This window comes from Pundamilia nyererei, unplaced genomic scaffold (genome assembly GCF_000239375.1).
Source record: "Pundamilia nyererei isolate P.nyererei 1_Seehausen unplaced genomic scaffold, PunNye1.0 scaffold00026, whole genome shotgun sequence".
Taxonomy (NCBI): Eukaryota; Metazoa; Chordata; class Actinopteri; order Cichliformes; family Cichlidae; genus Pundamilia; species Pundamilia nyererei.
In genome coordinates, this window is record NW_005187427.1 from 3723277 (window position 1) to 3742972 (window position 19696).

Below are 19696 nucleotides of genomic sequence, written 5' to 3' on the forward strand. Positions count from 1 at the left end.
CTAATTGGCTGCAATCACTGTACATTGTCTAATATGGTTAAATAAGAAGGTGTGAGTATTTAATCGGGCTCCCAATTCAAACTGATAACCGTAACAGCTTTTGGATACATTGTTGTATCATGTCAATATGAGCAGTGCCTGTACATGAAGTTGGACTGCAAACGAAGGAAGAATGTGGACATTAAATGATACAGAATTGAAAAGTTGAATCTTGTCAGGTGGAAAATGCATTTCAATTAACAAAGGACAACTTTTGTGCTGCAAAATATGTTTTTTATTGATTGCATTGTGGCAGAATGACACCATCAGCATTAATATCCAGTGGCTGCAAATAATTTCTAGGAAAATGAAGGTTTGATTGCGCAGCAAAAACAGGAAGAGGAATGGCAATTTTCATTTCCTTCTTAGCTGCTGGTCACATAATCTCCACAGCTGAAAGGTGTTTTTTAAAGCTTTAAATAATTTGTAGCTCACCTGGTAGAGCGTGCATTACATGTACCAGAGGAAGAGAGCTTACCATAGTGGCCTGCATTCGTTTCTGCCCGAGGTCCTTTTCAATCATTTCCCCCTTTTCTCTTCACCTTCCTGTCTTTTTGTTCTTTTCTAATAAAATCTTCAACGGCAGTTTTAAGAAGAAATGTGTGTGTGTGTGTGTGTGTGTGTGTGTGTGTGTGTGGGTGTGGGGGGGGTGGGGGGTATCAAATGCACCTAAAAATTGTTTGCATTAAAAATAGTATATCTTTTGTTGTATAATGAAAACTTAAAGAGGACAAATGCACCATAAAGCAAATTTAAGTAATGTGTGGGAAACCTTAACTGTTGGAAAAATGTTAATGGTGGATTTTAATGTTTCTCCAGCTCTCCTTCTGTGAGCGTGCCTGGCTACTCAAGCAGACTTTGCAAGAGAGCCCTCTACAGTTATTTCCTCAAAGTTGCACAGCTGGGTGGGCACACCTATCTGCTGGAGCTTCCCACGTACCACAGTGTCAAGGTTTGTGAATCCTCACTGTGAACTGTGCAAAGCTTTCCATTTGATGAGTAATAGAAGGTTGGCTTTTTAGTTCACTTATGTGATGTCTGATGATGTAAATGGTTTTATTCTTTTATAGGTCGAAGCCAGTGTCTACCAGACGGTCAAAGAGCTGGTGAGACAGCAGTTCCTGGAAAACCACGCAGGACTGTGGAATTCCAAAAAGCTGGTGGATTGCTTTAGCGCTTGAACTCGCAGCTGGAAACCCGTCATGCCGATGTTTACCCAAGTTCCTTGAGAGATTTGATTTGCTGTTCTTCTCTGCACTTTGCTAATTACCTTCAACAGTAATTGTAGTTTTGTTTTATCTACGACATTAGAGTTTTCAGTTTGTGTAGGTGTTTGAGAAAAATAAACAAGGCCCTGCTGTTGTGCACCAGACTGAAGGAGTCAGTTTGAATGAGTTGTGGGTGGAAACACATCGCTCAAAGGCTAACAGTGCACAAAATGGGGAACATTTTCTCTGTCGTGTCAAGTAGAACTGAGCAACATTATTGCCAGAAGCTTGAAAATGAACAATTCCTTTTATGGAGCTCGTGTTATGAAAAGGTAACTGTGTGCGTTTTTTATTTAATATTACTGCCATTCACTATTTTCAACATTTGACCTTTTGTAAATGTGAATTATTTCATTTATTTTTTGTGCATTTGTAGCCAAACTAAGTCCAGTCAGAGTAAAATCAGCACCTGAAGAACCAAAATAAGGTCTGTAATGAGGTCCATGTGTTCTCTTGTGTTTAATAGTAACTTAAGATGAAGTAAAATGGAGAAAAATAAATGTTTTCTTTAGTTTTAAATGTTAGGTATTAACACACGTTCTCTGTATGCTTTCTATTGCACAACGTTGTGTTTTGCACGCGTATTAATTAATCAGGAACTTGTACAGCTCGAAAACTACAACTTCAGAATTTACCTGTCAATTCAATCAACACCTATCTTGTATTCTTGAAGTGAAAGGTGAAGCGTGACAGAACTGTCACCAGCTTTTTTGCAGATGCAAAGGTGAGACAGGCAATATAAAACAAAAATATCCTTAGTAAGCTCTCACGCATCGTGCTGGGAGATGGATAAGTTGTGACTCCACATTGCTACAAGCCCGTCTCAAAGAATGGCAGCTGCATGATTAAAGCATACAGAGACTGCGCTAGTTTAAAAACACTTGTTTCCATGGGCTCTCTAAAATGAGCAGCAGAGACGTCCATAATTAGACTAATTATTCAGAAACATCATATGTTGATCAGAACAAAGGTGTCAGAATTTACACAAACAAAATGGCACTCGCAGCCACGAAAAAATAAAGCGTGGTGATCTTTCCGTCTGTAAGCTGATTGAGGGATGGTTGTGGAGTTGTTTGGTTTGAGAACAGTTTCTGGCAAAAGAAATTAGGATAAAGATGAACACAGTGAGACTTCTGTCATCTTAAATTTAATACTTTTTTTTTTTCTTACACAAACTGTGTGGTACCACGGTTCATTGTCACCATGGCTCCACTCACCAGTTGCTTGGCAACCAACTCCTCCTTGGAACTGATGCAACTGCTCGTGTCTCCATAATTACAGGCTCTTTTACAATATTTAGCAAAAACAAAAACAATAGAATTGCATGAAAAACAATATCTAATGAAGCTGCAGCGATGCTTGCAGTTTAATTTGGTCTGACATCGCATGGATTGCATCTGTGGTTATCCTGAATTAAAGTACACTATGCTTAGACTGTGTGTAGTTGTGGTATATAACAGCTGCTTAAAACTTTGGGATCACTTTCCAGTTGACCTGATTCTGAAATAAAAGCATATTTGTTTTATGTTTTTTAATCTAAAATAACATTTAAGCAGAGAAGAATTCTGAAAGACATTTATTTATTCTAAATTATTGAGGATTTTAATGGAATAACTAAATACACTTTGTTTCTGTGGTCCAGTGGCATGCTGGGTTACCTACATGTATATAATTTAAAACGATCATTAGAAAAATAATTTGCACAGCAGAAATTGGTTATGCTGGTTAAAACATTGATTTATCTGGCTTGTTATGTGTGTACAGTATCAGCCTTTGGGTTGGGTTATAGTCTCAAATAAACAAACTTTTTTTCTGAAACATATCTCTGTTACGGTTCTAATAATTTAGTCAATGTGGGAAAGTGCCGAATAACTAAAGATTTTGTACGACGCTGTGCTCGCCTTTATTCTCAGAACAACACAAAGGAGGGAAAAAAAGAGGCACCAGTACTCAACTGATCAAGAGCAGAAGAGCATCACAGTCCTTAGACCGAGTAACAGATCATCAGCAGGCAGCCTCATTAAATGTTACCCGCAAGTGCCGTATCGTGCTGGTTAAGAAAGGGACTGTGGAAACTTCTGGGTCTTGTTTTTTTTTTTTTTTGACACTTATCCTCATGGAATAACTTTCATTTTGTAAAATATGTCCACTCTGGAAAGTTTCAGAATTTAAAAAAACACAACATGTCATTCACACAGTTTGATGCTGCAGACACACAAATCGCTACAATAATTAAACACGATAAAACTGCATTAGGTTGAAGCAGTGCTGTATTAGTGGTAGTTGCTAAACATTGAATCAGTTGACATTATTGATTTATTTAATAATAAATATTTGCAAAATTTCTGATCAGTTTCATGTTACATGGCTAAAAACACTAAGACAAATCTTTAGTGGTAGTCAATGTGTTGCGCTCTTCTTTATTCTTGCTAGTGAAGCACATGATTCCTCCAGCCAGGTGTTGGGCTCACCCCTCTGCAGGAAGGCGGACCTCCCGGACCCAAAGGGCTTCTCTGAGGTTGAGGAAGCGCCAACGAATTCATAAAAAGGCCTACAAGATAATTAAACATCTGTGAGCAATTCAGAGGTGTGAAAAGCCTGTGTGTGTGAGAAGAATGTATACCTGGGAGTTTAAACTGAAATTGAGCTGTCAGATGGTTGACGGAAACCTTTTTAAGGAATAACAGACATGTCCTTTTACTTCTGTCTAAACCAGCTTAATTACAAAGCCTGGTAATTACTTAACGTCAGTGCAGTCTCATTAATGTAAGCAGTGACCTTCAGCGTGAATTTTGGCAGCTGAATGCAACGGTGATCTGTGATCATCGTTTTACTTTAAGGAGCCTGAATCTAAACAGGATGAACTGTAACTTTTAATTGTAAGCTTAAATGTCTTATAACAGATTAGAACCAAGGAAGTTTAATGTCAACAGAGGAAAGTCCACCGAAGAATGAACGTCTCGCTGAAATGTCATCATGTACTTAATTTATCTTGCTCATGATAAGTGTACTGAAATGTCTTGACCGAATCATAGTTATGAGTTTAGTCAGGACGTGTGGTGCCTAGTTTTCTCACCCAGATCTGGTCTCTTGCAGGATGAATCTCGCTGGCTGTAGTTGGAGGAAGCTGACGTGCTATCTGTGGAGGAGGACTTAGTTGAGCCGACTGATGGTCTTATTGCTCCCGGAGGATTTGTTTTGGGCTTTGCCTGAGCTCCAATCGAAGCAGAGTTGCTCCATTCTGGACAACAGTGGCAGACAAGTAATATAAGTGAAGCCCAAAGTAGAGTTTGCTGCTTTGCTTTCATTGCAAGTTACCCCATAAGTTGAACTTTTAACAGCACCAAACAAAACAAACAGATTTGTTAGATTGAGTGTGATCGAGTCTTTGCATAGTATCAGTATCATGTACTAATTTCAGTACTACTTTATGAGCCTCGACAAAAAGGTTGCCATAAAAGTAACTGAACTGAATTGATGAGGTCACACTGTGTTACGTGTGGGTCTCATACCAGAGTGCTCCTCAAGTCGAAAACGGCCAAAGCAGAGGTGAATCCTCCACTGTTTCCTGACATTCTCCTTCATTAAACAGTGGAAGAAGAATATGAAAAGTCCTGCAGCAAATAGAAAAGTAAGAAAAGGTCGTGAGCTCAAGATTAGATAAGATCTGGGTTTGAAGCTCTTTGTTCCTCGCGCAGGTATTTCTAATTTTCTCTGGAATAATTTCATATAGAGAAGTAAACAGCGGTGGTTGCTTCACTCATACAAAAGAAAGTATTATAAGAGAGATCAGTAGAGGTGAAAGCTGTTGTGATATGGTTGCATCATTTGGCTGTTTGAAATCTTCCTTTTCATCTATTTTTTTTTTCCTCATCCGAGCTTCTTTTGAACTCCGGTTGCAAAGCGGGTTGTTGTGGAAAACTGCACACGTGGTTAGCAAAATTTCACACAATAAATAAATCCACAACAACACCCAAAAGGTCGTCTTCTTAAAAGTAAAGCACCATCTTTTTACAAGTCCGTGCATGTTTATAATGTTTGATCTTTGGCATATTACACTATCCTTACTTCTCAAAATAGTTTTGACTGACTGAAAAGAAGAACTAACACAGCCAGATGTTCATGTCAGCTAATAAAGACACACTTGGCTGACCGAGACGTTAAGTATTCAAAAAAACCTCAACAGATTGAGGCTAAACAGTTACTTATATGGTAAAAATAAGCTTGATGACTTTCAAACTTAAAATAAAATTCTATCTGGACGTTATCGAGCTTTCATTAACTGCCTCTGTACAAAAGGACAACCTTGCAGGCTGTTGAGTCCAGAGAACAGATACAGCAGAACTATTCTGCCTGGCCCCCAGCCAAAGAAGCCAAGAGTCCATGTTAGCCCCAGTAACAAGGTTAGACTGGCAACTCCTTTCAAGTCCTGCATGACTCCACTCCTGGTCCCCGCCGGGCTGTTGGCTCGCATACGTCGAATCTGGATTAGAACCACCACAAAAACCTAAGAGGAGATTGAAAAGAAGCCTCAGAGTGGTTGGATTACAGGCACATGGTAAAAGGGTCAAAAGCAAATTTACACAGTAATAAAGAATGTGTCTAATATGAAGGGGGTTTTTTTTCTAACTCCACCAGCCACTTTGTTAGATAAAACTGTTCAGCTGCTCATTAATGCAAATGTCTAGTCAGCCAATCACATGGCAGCAGCTCAGTGCATTTAGGTATGTAGACATGGTCAAGGCAACCTGCGGAAATTCAGGCTGAGCATCAGAATGAAGATTTCTGATGACCCATCTTCTCATGGTTGCTGCAGCAGGATAATTTACCATGTCAAAAATTTCTGAAAATTTCAAACTGGTTCCTTAAACATGGCAGTGAATTTATGGTTCTTAGATGGCCTTCACAGTCACCAGGCCTCAGTGATCACCAGATTAGGTAAAACGTAAGATTGACATCATGGACACACAGCTGACAAATCTGCAGCAATTGTGTGATGCTGCCATGTCAATGGATACCAAAATGTCTCAGGAATCTTTCCAGCAAGTTGTTGAATCTGTGCCGCAAAAAATGTTTCTGAAGACAAAAGTTATCCAGTCTGTACTGATTATCAAAAACGTTGCCTGTTAAATCCTGATATAGAAACAAATGAAAAATGTTGAATTTAAAAGGAATAAGGAGAACACATAACAATCTAACAAGTAAAATCTTTAATGAAATGTGAAATGATTTACCCCAGTGTTGAAGAGAAAGATGAACACAGCGTAGGCAACCACAGACACATAAAATGTCACATCGTCCTGGAGCCAGCAGCTGGGAGGGTGACAAACAGGAAGAAGACAGACGAGGCATTAGTAGACGAGATCAGTGAACACGATGAATGATCAGTGTGGTCGTATTTGAACCTTCTGCAACTAATGAAAACGTCTTACTGACTTATCATTCTTGAATCATGTGTTTGGATAGCCCGAGAGTGTAATACCATGTTACATGACTTCCAATATGACATCAGATCAGCTTGATCTGGCTGAAAATAAAATGTGAAGAAAATGGTTTCATCTATTTTTGAAGATTTGTAGTTTTACATCATGGATTTGCTTTTGTAATTGGAGAAAATATGTTGTGATATTCATTTTTTTCCAGCTAAGAGATAGATATAGATTCTTTAGATATAGAGAGAGATTCTATGTGAAAGCTGAATGAAACCTTCAACTCTCTTCAGATCATCAAGTATGTATCAAGATATGAAAAATGAATAAAAGATGAATCCAAAACTCACAAGTTATCAGAGTTGTCCAGCAGCTGTAAGGTAGAAGAAGAAGTGTCTGTGTAGATGTGACTGCCGTAGGCCTCTTTGTTCACGATGAGCACCAGGATGCAAATCACCAGAGGAAGCCCTGGATGGAGATTTCAAATACATACAAGTAAGTATGTACTTACAATGTCATACCCTCAGAAAAACAAACAGAAAATATAATTGCTTTTAAAATTAACCCTTTTTGTTATATAAAAATAGCTGTCTAATGTAATGCACTTTTAGAATTGTTGATGATCATATTAAAAATACCCAAACTCTTAAGTAATCGCTGTGAGGCTACAGTTTAGGTGTCACACTGCTCAAAAAGCTCCTTGTCAGGCAGTTTATTCTCTTTATGATTTCAGAAAGAGGGGAAATCATTAATATGGCCCAGTTCCCTCCATCTGCTGTTTAAATTTTGATTTTGTGAGGTGCAGCCAATCAGAAGGTGACCTAAAGGGAGAGGAGCAAAATGGTTTAATACTCTGCACTGGGGCCCAGTATATGATAAAGATTATTTTGGAACCATGACTCATGCAGAGCATCTCTGCTAGAGTCTAACGATCTAGAGATGGACCTGGAAATGAGCATAATGCGTCCCATTAGAGATTTTTATGAGCTGTCATCACACCATATAAGTAATAATGTTTTCTGTGTTGCCATTAACTAAAATTCAGTCATGCAAAAATGTGACTCACCCCATCCCAGAAAACAAAACTTGAGCATATAAGAGGGCACGTAGGCGTTGAATACTTTAACAAGGGCAAAGTACATGTTAACGGCCTCTAATCCCATCCAGGTGAATGATGCAAGCAGGAAGTAGTGCAGGGTGGAGGCCACAGCCACGCAGAGAGGGTACAGACCCCAGGAGGACAGCCAGGAGTTGACCAGAAACACCAGATTCAAGCCCAGCAGGGCCAGAGAGAGGTTGATGAGAATCTGAGAGGGGTAGTCTCTACGAAGCTTTCTAAGAGAGATATAGATATCGTGGAGAAAGTCGAGAGGTTAGGTACTATGATACTTTTGTGCTACATGTAGATACACGTACAGAAAAACCTTTAGCAGTGAAGTAAACTCAACAACCCTGAGAAATGCATGCATTAAAATACCACCATGAAAGTGAAACTTCAGCATATCCTTTGCTGTTTTCTAACACTGAAAACAATGTGTGCCTCACTTAAAACAATAGTTTTCCTCATACATTTGAATTGGCGTTGACAGGCCTGTAGTAGCACCCACAGATCTGTGCTGCATATAAGCAGAAAACGCTTACTCGAAAGCCGTGTACGTGAGAACGGTAATTCCCAAGAAGAGTGACGAGACTCCACAACCAAGATAGGTGATAATGGTCAGGATCTGCTCATTACCAGGGTCCAACTGAGTCCTGGCGACATCCTGGAGACATGGAGACGTTTGGTTACAGGGCTGTATTTTCCAGTGTGCATTATTAGCTCTTGGCTGATCCTGTTCCTAACTGTTCCCATATGCAAGTTTACATAAAGTAAACTTGCATAAAGCCCAGCATCTGTCTAACCACTACTACACTGAAACACTTTTACTATCTCTAGCACTTATAGTAAAATTCGTTTCATCATAGCTCAGTGATAAAGTATAGGAATGGGGTTTTATGGATTTTTATTGTGTTTAATTATATAGGGGAAAAAATCTGACATTAATTTATGTAAAGGAAACAACTTGTTAATCAAATAATTTAAAGTGGTTAAAAAAATCCTCTTCGGTAGGCATTCATTACTCTGTAGGCTGAAAGCCACAGAGTAATGAATAAGGGACACTGGTCTGCACCACAGAAACCATGGAATAATTAGCGAAATAAGTAAATCTTTTTAAATAAAATGTATTAGAAATTAATTATAGATTCAATACATTATGTATTTATTTCAATTTTTAATTAATTACAGACACATTTAGTTATTTAATGATGAATTTATTCATTTAATTTTGGCGTTCTTGGTACTGAATAGCCCAGGAGGCATTTCTCATATTTATTATTATTAATAATGGTGCAATTGTTGCAAAACAGCAATCCCATTACAGTATATGTTGTCGGGAGTTACTCGAACATAATGAACTGTTTCAAACTTTTCTTTGCAGTAGTTTATTTTTAAATATTATTCCTTTAGTGCCCTCTGCTGGTTAAGCCTGGTCAAAGCATATTGACACCACTGCAATTCAGTTTGATACAAGAAAAAGAAAAACATAATTAGTAGTGTGTGTATTGTTGCTGCCGTTACCAAAACTTTAAAGTGCTCTGCCAAAATGTGCTTTTTAGGAAACAGAAAAACAATATTAAAGTAGTAGTTTGTACCAGAAGAACTCCAAAGTGTGTGAGATGATCACACAGGCAGGTTGTGTAGTAAGGGCTGCTGTTGTATTTCCGACATCCATAATTGTCCCAGTCTCCTTGTCCATCTGCATGAGAAGAGTAATGTTTAATGTGGCCCGCTTCTTCCAGAGTTGATTTGATTTGGAAGAATAGGACTGAGATCAGGACGTACTGTTTTTATTGAAGTTCCAGTACACACACTCGACCTGCTTGTAAGGCTTAATCAGAGACAAAAGAAACATTAATGCATTCATTGATTAAAGGTGCTTTCATTACACGCAGTGTATATTGATAGAACAACCTCTCCTACTGTGTTTGGTATAAGATGTTGGAGTGTGACTTCAATATCTTCTTCCAGGTCTTTGATTGGACAGCTGGCGTTGGTCACACTGGCTGCCACCACAAAAGTGTTGAGGGTCTGATCTATTTGTCTCCCCTGAAGTTAAAACACAGTACATATGAATAACATGTTTCACTAATAAGCATCTAGGAGCAATTCTTCACAAAGAAGTGGCTTCATAGAAAATACCACCTTAAAGAGCGACGCGATGGCGTAGAACTGAAACTGGATTCTCGGTGGGGTCTGATTTGGGGCTTGTTGGGGGAAGCAGTGCTGCAGGGCAGATGGGAGGGAGATGAAAGCCAGTGTGCTGTTGAGGGGATACCTGTTGATAAAAATCTATAAAGACAAATTTTCTTAATTCTTTTTAAAGCTCAGGCAACATGTTTCAGCTAACAGCACCGTTGATTTCTGAGATGCACTGAAGACAATTTGAGCAGCATTAATGCGGTAAGTACAGACTCATCTGTATGTTTGCTTAAATATCGCCAAAAAAGACCATGTTTAGTGTCAGTTTCAAGCTGCTGCAAACAGCACTGTTCAAAGCAATGACTGTAGAAAAGCCTACATTTATTGGTTCAAAGTAGCATGTTTTATTCCACATGTGGAAACCTTTTGTAACACCTGTTCACCTGCTTCTTAATGCAGACATTCAGTTTTATTTATATAGTTCCAGTTGACAACAACAGTGGCCTGTAGGCACTTTATATTATAACATAAAGACCCTACAATATTAGAGAGGAACCCCAACAAGCACAGGACTGCCCTATGAACAAGCACTTGGCAACATTGGGAAGGAAAAACTCCCTTTTAACAGGAAGAGACCTCCAGCAGAACCAGGCTCAGGAAGAGGAAGCAAGCTGCTGAGATGGAGCGAGGGGAGAGAGATGGGGCAAATGACAAAATATGAAATCAGCCAATCACATGGCAGCAGCCTTGTAGACATAGTCGAGTAGACCTGCTGAAGTTCGAAGCGAGCAACAGAATGAGGAAGAAAATTTACAGAGAAATTTTGCCGACCTCGGGTTTTTTGCCAGTAGCATCAGACGCCACTCCAATCATTAAACTGTTAAACTCTCCAGGAACTACATCCACCACTGCGATGCCGATGGCTGGAGCGACCAGGGTGGAGGAACCCTCATAACCCACTATCCTGTCTCCCATTGCTTCTGTAATATTCAGGATGCTGGAGAGAAAACAGAAGATTTTAGTGTCCCCACATCAGATTGTTGGAAAAGTTTATTTCTTGTTCTGCATTCATTCCTTACTTGTTAGTAAAAGGCACCAGGTTGCTCTCAGATTTCAGTATGTTTGAAATAATGTTGAGAAGAGCTTGGCCCAGCTCTGGTGTGACCACACTGACGTTAATGATGTCCTGCAGCTTGTTGAGGACTATCGTCAGTTCGTCATAGTTGAGTGTGGAGTGGTTACTCAGTAAGACTTCAATCATATCTACCACATCCTGAGCACTATCTGGAAGTTAAATGGCACAACTTGTGAAACAGGCATTTTTATCCCATTCTAACTTGTAACACAGCACATGTCTAATATGTAACAGGGTTTATGTTGGAAATACAGATGTTTGGGTAATTTTAGAGCTGGGAAAAAAGTCTGTGACTGACCGGCAGTTACACTGACATGGTACAGGTCAGGGATGGTCTCCACCACTGGACCACAGTCTTCCAGCTCTGGAGCCATCCAATGGGTATTGAGCTTGCCTTTACTGTCAAACAGAAGGTGGACAGAGGGAGAATGCATAAAAAAATCTGCAGAGAGTAAAACCTTTAACCTTTTTTTAAATTTTTCATCATCTGGTTATACTGCCACCTCAGCATGTTACATATCAACATTTGCTAGCCGCACTCTTACTGGAAAATAAATGGCATCGGCTAACTACCCAACAACAGAAATGAGGTTAATTGGATGGATTGGTGACATTATGTGAGACCTCACACAGCTGTGAGCCATTTTGATTCTGAGAATTACCGATCATTTAACCTCTCATTAGTCACACTGAGGTCTTGATTAATGCATTTACAGCAGAGCCATCACTGAGTGTTGTGACACTGAGTCAACACGCAGTCTTTAGAACAGCAGTAAAGCCATATAAATGTATACCAACGGATGTGATTAATACTCAGACTCGTATGTATCCATGTGTTAAATTTATCAGCCAGACAAATACATAAAACACACAGCACACTTCAACTGTAAACATGAGGACAAATGTCAGAGCATGTGTACTTTAGCAGTGTTGGTCTAATAAATCTTTACTGCTGGATTGATTTCCATTACTTTAGCTGCAGATATCCAGGGCATCAAGAGGATGAAGCCCAGTAATTTTTTAAATGTTTTTTCACTAGTAAAGGTTTATATTGTTGAGTAGACAAATCCAGCAGCCCTGATAATTCTAAGCTTTTAAAAAAGTCACCTACATAGATGACGAAACCCACAGATTCATTGCAGCGAGTTGCCCAGCAGTCTTTCACACTATGCTGCTTTTAAACTCAACCATGTCACTGACCTGTTGCCATTTAATCACATATTTTGTGAGATGTTTCACTTGGACTACAAATGAAAAATGATTAACAGTCCGAGCTCTCACCAGTGTCGAGTGGCGTGGTGGTCCGGGTTCTTTGGGCACGTTTGATTGGCAGTTTCTCCTCCTGAAGTTTCAGGCCACACAAACAGGCCTTTCAGGGTTTGGCGCATTTCTGCATTGCACTTAAACGACACTGGAACATTGAGATGTTTGAGAAAGAGATCAAAAAAAGGGCTGGGTCCCCCCCCTTTTTTTTTTTTTTGAACTCACGTATCTGGCTTATCTCTATGTCCTCAGTGAGTATGGAGATGGACCCCTGATTATAAGGTGTCAGCAGTATGTTTCGTATCTTCTCTTCAATTTCATGTATGTCTGACTGCATCATGACTTGGACCTGGAAAATACAGCTCTCTCTTCTGGAAGTAACAGAGCTAAATATGGTTTGCAGAATGACAATGCGCTCATGTACATAGCAAATATAACATCATGATGTTATACTTTTTTAATATTATCTGCGTAAAGGCAAATAAAAATGAACAACGTAGCAGCCAGTTTCCTCCTCCTCCAGGCAGAATTTCAAATTTTTTGTTTATTGTAATCAGTTCTAAATAAAATTGTACGGAGACACACAAAGCTTACCTTGAAACTGTGTCTGCTAATACCTGGGAAAGAGTAAAAAGGATGAAGATGAAGCTTTCAGGGCAGAAACAGCCTTTTGGTTTAAGAAGGCACTGACATATTTTTTATGCTTACTTACTCTGGTAGGGGATTCTGACTGCAGCTTAGGATGATTTCTGGAAGTGAGATCAGTAACTTAAGTTGTTCAAATTGAAAGACCTTTGCGTTCATCAGAATGTGACATATTTCTGGGTGAGTTGATGTGTGGTACTCTACCTTTGAGCTTTGGGGACCAGCTGAAATTCAAGCACTGTCATCAAGTTGTTTGGTAGGCTATTGTTGAGCTGTGAAGAGGAAGTTAGCATTCATTTTACTGCATTACTTCTACTGTCAGGATTTTACACCCCTATATTTAACCAGGTGAAGGAAAAATAGTTTCCTGTATCTTAAAATAAGAGCTTGGGTGTTCTGTAAGACTTACCCAGGACCTAAGGATCTGTTCTGAGTCACAGCCGCCTGTTATGGACACGTTCACCTTAACCTGAAAATACAGTTCTGCAAAGGAAATTGAGACAGATCAGAAAGTTTTCACCAAGTAATTTATGATGTCAGATGAACCGTACATGCAGTTGTGAAACTGACCGGAGACATTTTCAGGGTTTGTGGCAATGGTCATGGGCGTGGCTACGGTAGTAGAACTTGTACTTGTGATGATGCTTGTGGTTGGGGGTCTAAATTCGGTGGTAGAAAAGGGTGTGGAGGATGGTATTGTGGTTGTAGAGGTAATATTTGTCACCGGAGAAGGCTGTGTCATCGTACTGGAGCTGCTGGTTTCAACTAAGAAACCATCTGGAAGATGCATGTCAGAGACCCACAATGAGTTTTTCTGCAAATACTTCACAAGACCGCACACGTACAGTGCTTATTAATTGGTTAGACCAACACACAATGAACAGTTTATGCCACGTCTACTTTAAATGAACAATATTTGTTATTACAAAAATGTTGTTTCTGTAACGGTTAGTCCAAATGTATGCACAAACGCTTCAATCAAAATGATATTTGTTCATGTTAAAATATAGATAAATATATAAAAATGGAAATAAATATAAAAACACCCTTAAAATTTCATTTATTTCATTACTAATTAGATAAATTAATTTTTGTGATTGAACGTTATGCACTCAAGAAAGTCCAGTTTGTCAATTAAAATTTGGGAATATAAATGTGAATTCAGTTTGATATTCCTCCTCTGTGTCTGCAGAAAAGCTGGAGAACATTAAAAACTTGCAAACTTAAACTGATTGCTTGTTGGTGCATATACCAAGGTAATGACCTAAAGCTACTGCAAAGCTTTGCAGAGATTATTCGACCAAGAAAACAGAATCTGAAATACTGAAACTAATGGAAAACTTGGGATTTATTGGATTCAAATAAAGATCACACAAACGTTTCATCCAAAGCAAGTTTCTGGAAAGAAAACTATTAAAAACTATTTGCAACAAAAGAGACTTTTGAAAAATACCAAATTTAAAAAAAACAAGGCAAGACCAGGAAGAAACTGTTATGAAAGCCAAATGAGATTATAAAAAAATAAAGTTTTTTGGTTATTATGTACGAATAAGAACTATAATTAGTTTTTATTAACTATTATCAGTTTCTGTTGAGAATTGTTTCCTACCGACAGGTGTGGTGTGTATGTTTTCTGCATCAGCCCACAGCTGTAACAAACCACTGGGGTCGTTGTAGGGATTTTTAAGCCTCGTGGCTATTAGAGACTGCACATCTGCCACATCCACAGCAGGGATGACATTCACATATACGTTGCAGCGAAAACTACAAGGAAGACACAAAGTCATGCTTTAGATACCACATTCTTATTCTCTTCTACAACAAGGCTTTTCAGGTATTTCGATTATTTTGGGCTCTTTAACCAAAGTTAAAGCCCAACCAAGGTTTTTTTTTCTATTAAGATGAATGTTTTTCCCAGATTACAAAAATTTTTTGTTTTGTTTTATATACAAATGAAAGAAACCTGTCTGTACATTAAAAAAAAAAAGTCAGATAGAAATCACACAATATTCTGGGAACTGTAACTCTCTACCATATTACCTGTTGACACTGGAGGGCCTGAACCGCATCTGAAGAATAGAAGAACATTTAATACGTATGAAACAAGATGCTGATAAAGATGCTGTCCAGGTCTTACACTCCTACTGTCCTACTGGCCAAACAGACACAGCTATATTTGCATTAAGATAACATCCCCACATACATACATCAACCTGATGCATCAGTGGAGCTCTGATGTTCTTACCAGCTGGTCTTCATATGGTGTTTTTACGAGGTCTTCTGTATTGGATCTGAAAATAAGAAAATCAAAGAAACTCAGTAACCTTATGGCCCATTTGTTCCTCCCCTCTGACATGTACTATAAAACAAGATTTAATTGTGTGACACACAGTGAGATTCAAATGAATTTTATTGCAAATGTAAATCATCTCCTACCTGGACAGTTCAAACACAGATACTATGTGTAAATAGATGTCGCTCGGCAGCTCCTGTCTGAGCTGCAGGAACAACAAAGAGCAGAAGGCAGTGTTATAGCCGCTGAGATTTACTGCTGCTGAATAAATGTAAAGTAAAGCCTGCACAGTATAATGAAGTCCAAAGCAGCAGGGTCTGGAATTTTTCAGAGAAATAAATGACGAGAAGTCTGACCCTACACAAATTCCCGCCACAGCACGCACAAAATTCCTGGATCCAAAACAATATCTGGATTGAGTCTGTGAATTTCTCTTCAGAATATATATTTTAAAAAATGGAATAAATGACATGAACTCATTGGTAGAGGTAATAAAAATAATTATTCTTATAACAGTTTTTCAAGAATTTAAAAATAGATGAATAAACCTTTTTTTTTTAAAGTTTTTGTTTGTTTTACCCATTGGTGTGCGATGTCTCTGGCTGTGTAGATCTCAGTTTTGTTCTCATCCTGACGAATAATAGTAATTATCAGTTTCACTTGGTAAATGGACCATGCTGCCAAAGAGAACATAAAACTGCATTAAATGTTTGTAGATTTCATTTAAGACCATAAAAAAACAAGAGTGATAACTTTCAAGCCTACTTCAGTGTGTATATATTTATATATATATGTATTTTTTACAGTTTGACAGATTTTTTTCTTTATCTTATAAATATTTGAACCTGACCAATATACCACTGGGCTTGAAAGTAAAGGAGAGAAGGGAGAAATTGTCATATTATCTTAGTGAGGACTCATAAATAACTACAGATAACAAATGCTGAGAAATCTCTGGGTTTTTTTGTCTGAATAAAGAAAAAAGTATCAGTCGATATATCGGATTATTGAATAACTAAATATTGGTATCAGTCTTAAAAATCCCCACATCACTCTGCCTCTATTTAATAATGGCTGCTTATTATTATAAACCAGTAGCTCTCAAACCTCAGAAGCCTGCAGAGTAAAATGACTTTACAGCCCACCGTTTCCATCAATCATTAACAATTAAAAGGATCCAAGTCGGACTTGACTTAATTGAAAGTCTGTGTAAAAGCATCAGCATTTTTATTTTTCCTAAAAAAATACATTTATTCAGCTTAGTTTCACCAGCAGCCACCTGGTGTGTCTCCCTGCCCCACGACTGCGACCTGCCCCATAGGTTGAGAACCACTGTCATAAACTATATATTTTGTATTACGATATGAAGAAAAGATCAAACTGTATTTTTTCCTATCTGCACTGACCTAAAACTGGAGCAGCGCTTTCAGCTAGAGGGAAAGATTCACGTGGAACTAATACTGCGTTTTTCATATGGCTGAACAGACTGTGTGAAAGGAATTTTCTTATGTAAACTAAGCTCTATAGTGCTATGAAAGAGGATTAGGGCCAGTAAAAGAAAAAAATCTTTGGGGGTTCTGAGTTCTGACTTCTTCCATATTTCTGAGAAAAACTGGAATGTTTTTTTTTCATAAAATTCCTGCATTTAGTAGCCAAGAAATTAGAATCATTAACAAGTAAAAGTGTCAACATTTATCATCTTATTGAAACTGTAGACTGTTCCAGTTTTGTAGAGATGAAACAAGCTGCTTGATTAATGCTTCGAATTTTCATCTAATTGATTATGAATTTGTTTTTACATTTACTTAACTGCCAAATAGACAGGTGGTGAGTATTTAATGTGAGGGGATACACCACAGACAGCCAACAAACTATCACTGAGGCTGGAAAAAGCTTGATGAATGTGGCATTTACTGCAGTAAAATAAAATCAGATGATAACGGCAAAGGTTTCAAGTGAAAGTATTCAGGGTTTGTAAGTTGCATGCTCACTGCAATTCAGGCTGCAATCTTGTAGTGGAGCACAGATCTGAGTGTCCCAGTTGTTTCTCTCCCACTTCACAACATCCCCCTCTGTACAGTTCATTGATGCCACTTCCTTGCTGCTGCGTTCTCTCCCCCACATCCGAAACAGAGAGAGTTTTCCCGACACACGGGATATAGGAATGATCTTTATGTTGCCGTTTACAATGAAATGACCTGATCCCAGAGTGAGCGATCCATTGGGGGCCAGTGTGGAGCACGAAGAGGAGGCAGAAGAAGCAGCTCCATAGAGGACTGTGAGAGAGGGAAGGCATACAAAAGGTGGTCAAGGAACGACTAAAAAAATCACTGAAACAGCCAAGGCAGGTTTTCCATATCATTTTCTAAACAGAGAATGTAGCTGTAGCCCACATTCATTTAAGACGTCATGAGCAAAAACACAAGACGGCTATAACTCTTGATAGTGACCTTTGTAAGCAGATTATCACTTGATGCAACCGTGTTATCAATATATAAATCATTGAGATGTTCCAGCCAGACAATTTTTAGATAATAGACTGAAAAGGAGCACCTGCATTCAGTATTGCCTGACAGCCTGTGTAGGAAAATCAGAATCAGTTACAGGAGAAAACTGAGAGGATCAGACTTCTAGATCCCAAAAGCCATTTCTAAAAAAAAAATCTTTATTTCTTCACCAATCTTTATTTCTAATCCCAGAATAAAATTAGGCTTTTAAAGAACACACGATGAGAGGAAACCCACCTGCCGTGAGGTTCAGCAGGGTCCCTTTAAGGTATAGGGCAGGTCTGTCTTTCGTATGTGACCAGGTCAGGCATAGTGGGTACCACTGTGACTCAAGGAGGTTGATCTTCTGGGTCCTCCACTCCACGCCAAACAACCAGACCACTAAATGTCCCGCCTTAAACCCCAGCCCCAGCTCAGCATACTGTGCCTTTGGATGTCGGTACATAAAGGCGGTCCACGGTGAGGAACCTATGGTCTAGACATGTTTGGAGTTAGTGAGATTTCATTTCTTTAACTGTTCAGCACCTTTAAAAATATCCCTGTGACAGTTAAACCAGTTATAACTGCAGGACATTTATCATCAGTACCTCCTCTAGATTCAGGTAGAAGCAGACTGTGAGCTCTTGCAGGGCGGGGATGGTGATCTGACGCTTTAGTGTCCAGTGGCTGCATCCCGCAGTGAAATTAGCCACTTCCCCCCATAGACTGAACCTAGGCACTGAGAGAAAAATACATCGTTTTTATAAAAAAGTGCTTCCACAGCAGGAAATCTGAACAAAGGGAGAAGGTTTTACCTTCAGAACCTTCTGGACATTACATAACTTTCCTATTACAATACTGAATGCTGTTTATTGATCATGTATTCTAATTTATTTATGAGATCTTGAGACTGTCTTTCTGGATGGATTTCCTGATCATTGGACAATGTCCAGACTTTGTTGTGTATTTTGGTTGGAAATGAGCAGTGGATGTTGATAGATCCACTGGTAGATTTTCACCATACATTGTTGTGGAAGCAAATCACTTTTGGAGCTTCTTAACTGGTTTTGCTGGGTATTATATGAAAAAAGAACATTTTTCATTCCTGAAAGGAGTGTGTACAGTCTGGTTTTCAAGTAATTAAGACACTTAATTCAGCTTCTGCATTGAGTTTGATCCTTTTGCAGTTTTAGTTAAAACTGAGCGTTGTCGCAGTGTGTTGGGAAACCTCAATTATGTTCGTATTTAAACAGGGTTGGGTTTTTTCTTTGGTTTGTTTGTCTGTTGAAACGAAATATGTTTTAAATTATTCATCTGAATTAAATAATTACTATATTATTGAAGTGTTTGAACTGTTTTATGCATAATGTCCCATTTTTAGAGGTTCATAATTAATTGGACAATTGACTGGCAGGGAGGTTCTGTTCTCTGGTTATTAAGCAGCAAAAAGAGTGGAGTTTATTCCAGGCTTTTCAGTGAAACTCCATTATTGGGCTGAAAAGGCAAAACAACCCGGCCAGAGAGACAGCAAAAACTTTAGCAGTAATCAGCAATCTGCCTCATTCTTACAAAGCTTGCATGCACCAACCAACTCACCAACAACAAAAAGCCAGAAAGACCACAAAAAGCAACGAAAATTGAATTATTTCCATGATTATTTCCTAAAAGAATTATTTCCATGGTTAAGAAAAACAGCCTTAAAACATCTAACAAAGTAAAGAACACTTGATGAGGGGTTGGGTGGATCTACCAGTCCAAGAGACATCTTCAAGAAGCCCTTTTTCATACTTTAGACTCAAAAGATAGAAAACATCTAAAAGAGCTGGCACAGCTCTTAAAAAAAATCAACCTTTATAACCCTTAAAATTCTGTGAGTCCACTTACCTTTGAACATCTG

General features: G+C 38.6%; 1 protein-coding gene across 2 annotated transcripts in view; it reads left to right on the forward strand.

Moving 5' to 3' along the window:
* Positions 1-1411, forward strand: part of adad2 (adenosine deaminase domain containing 2) — a 17576-nt gene extending 16165 nt beyond the window's left edge. For both annotated transcript variants that reach the window (XM_005727802.1, XM_005727803.1), the window contains exons 10-11: positions 859-991; positions 1110-1411. In XM_005727802.1, coding sequence (XP_005727859.1) covers positions 859-991; positions 1110-1220 — 244 coding nt within the window. In that variant the 3' untranslated portion in view covers positions 1221-1411. The remainder of the gene's footprint in view (positions 1-858; positions 992-1109) is intronic.
* Positions 1412-19696: the final 18285 nt, after the last annotated feature.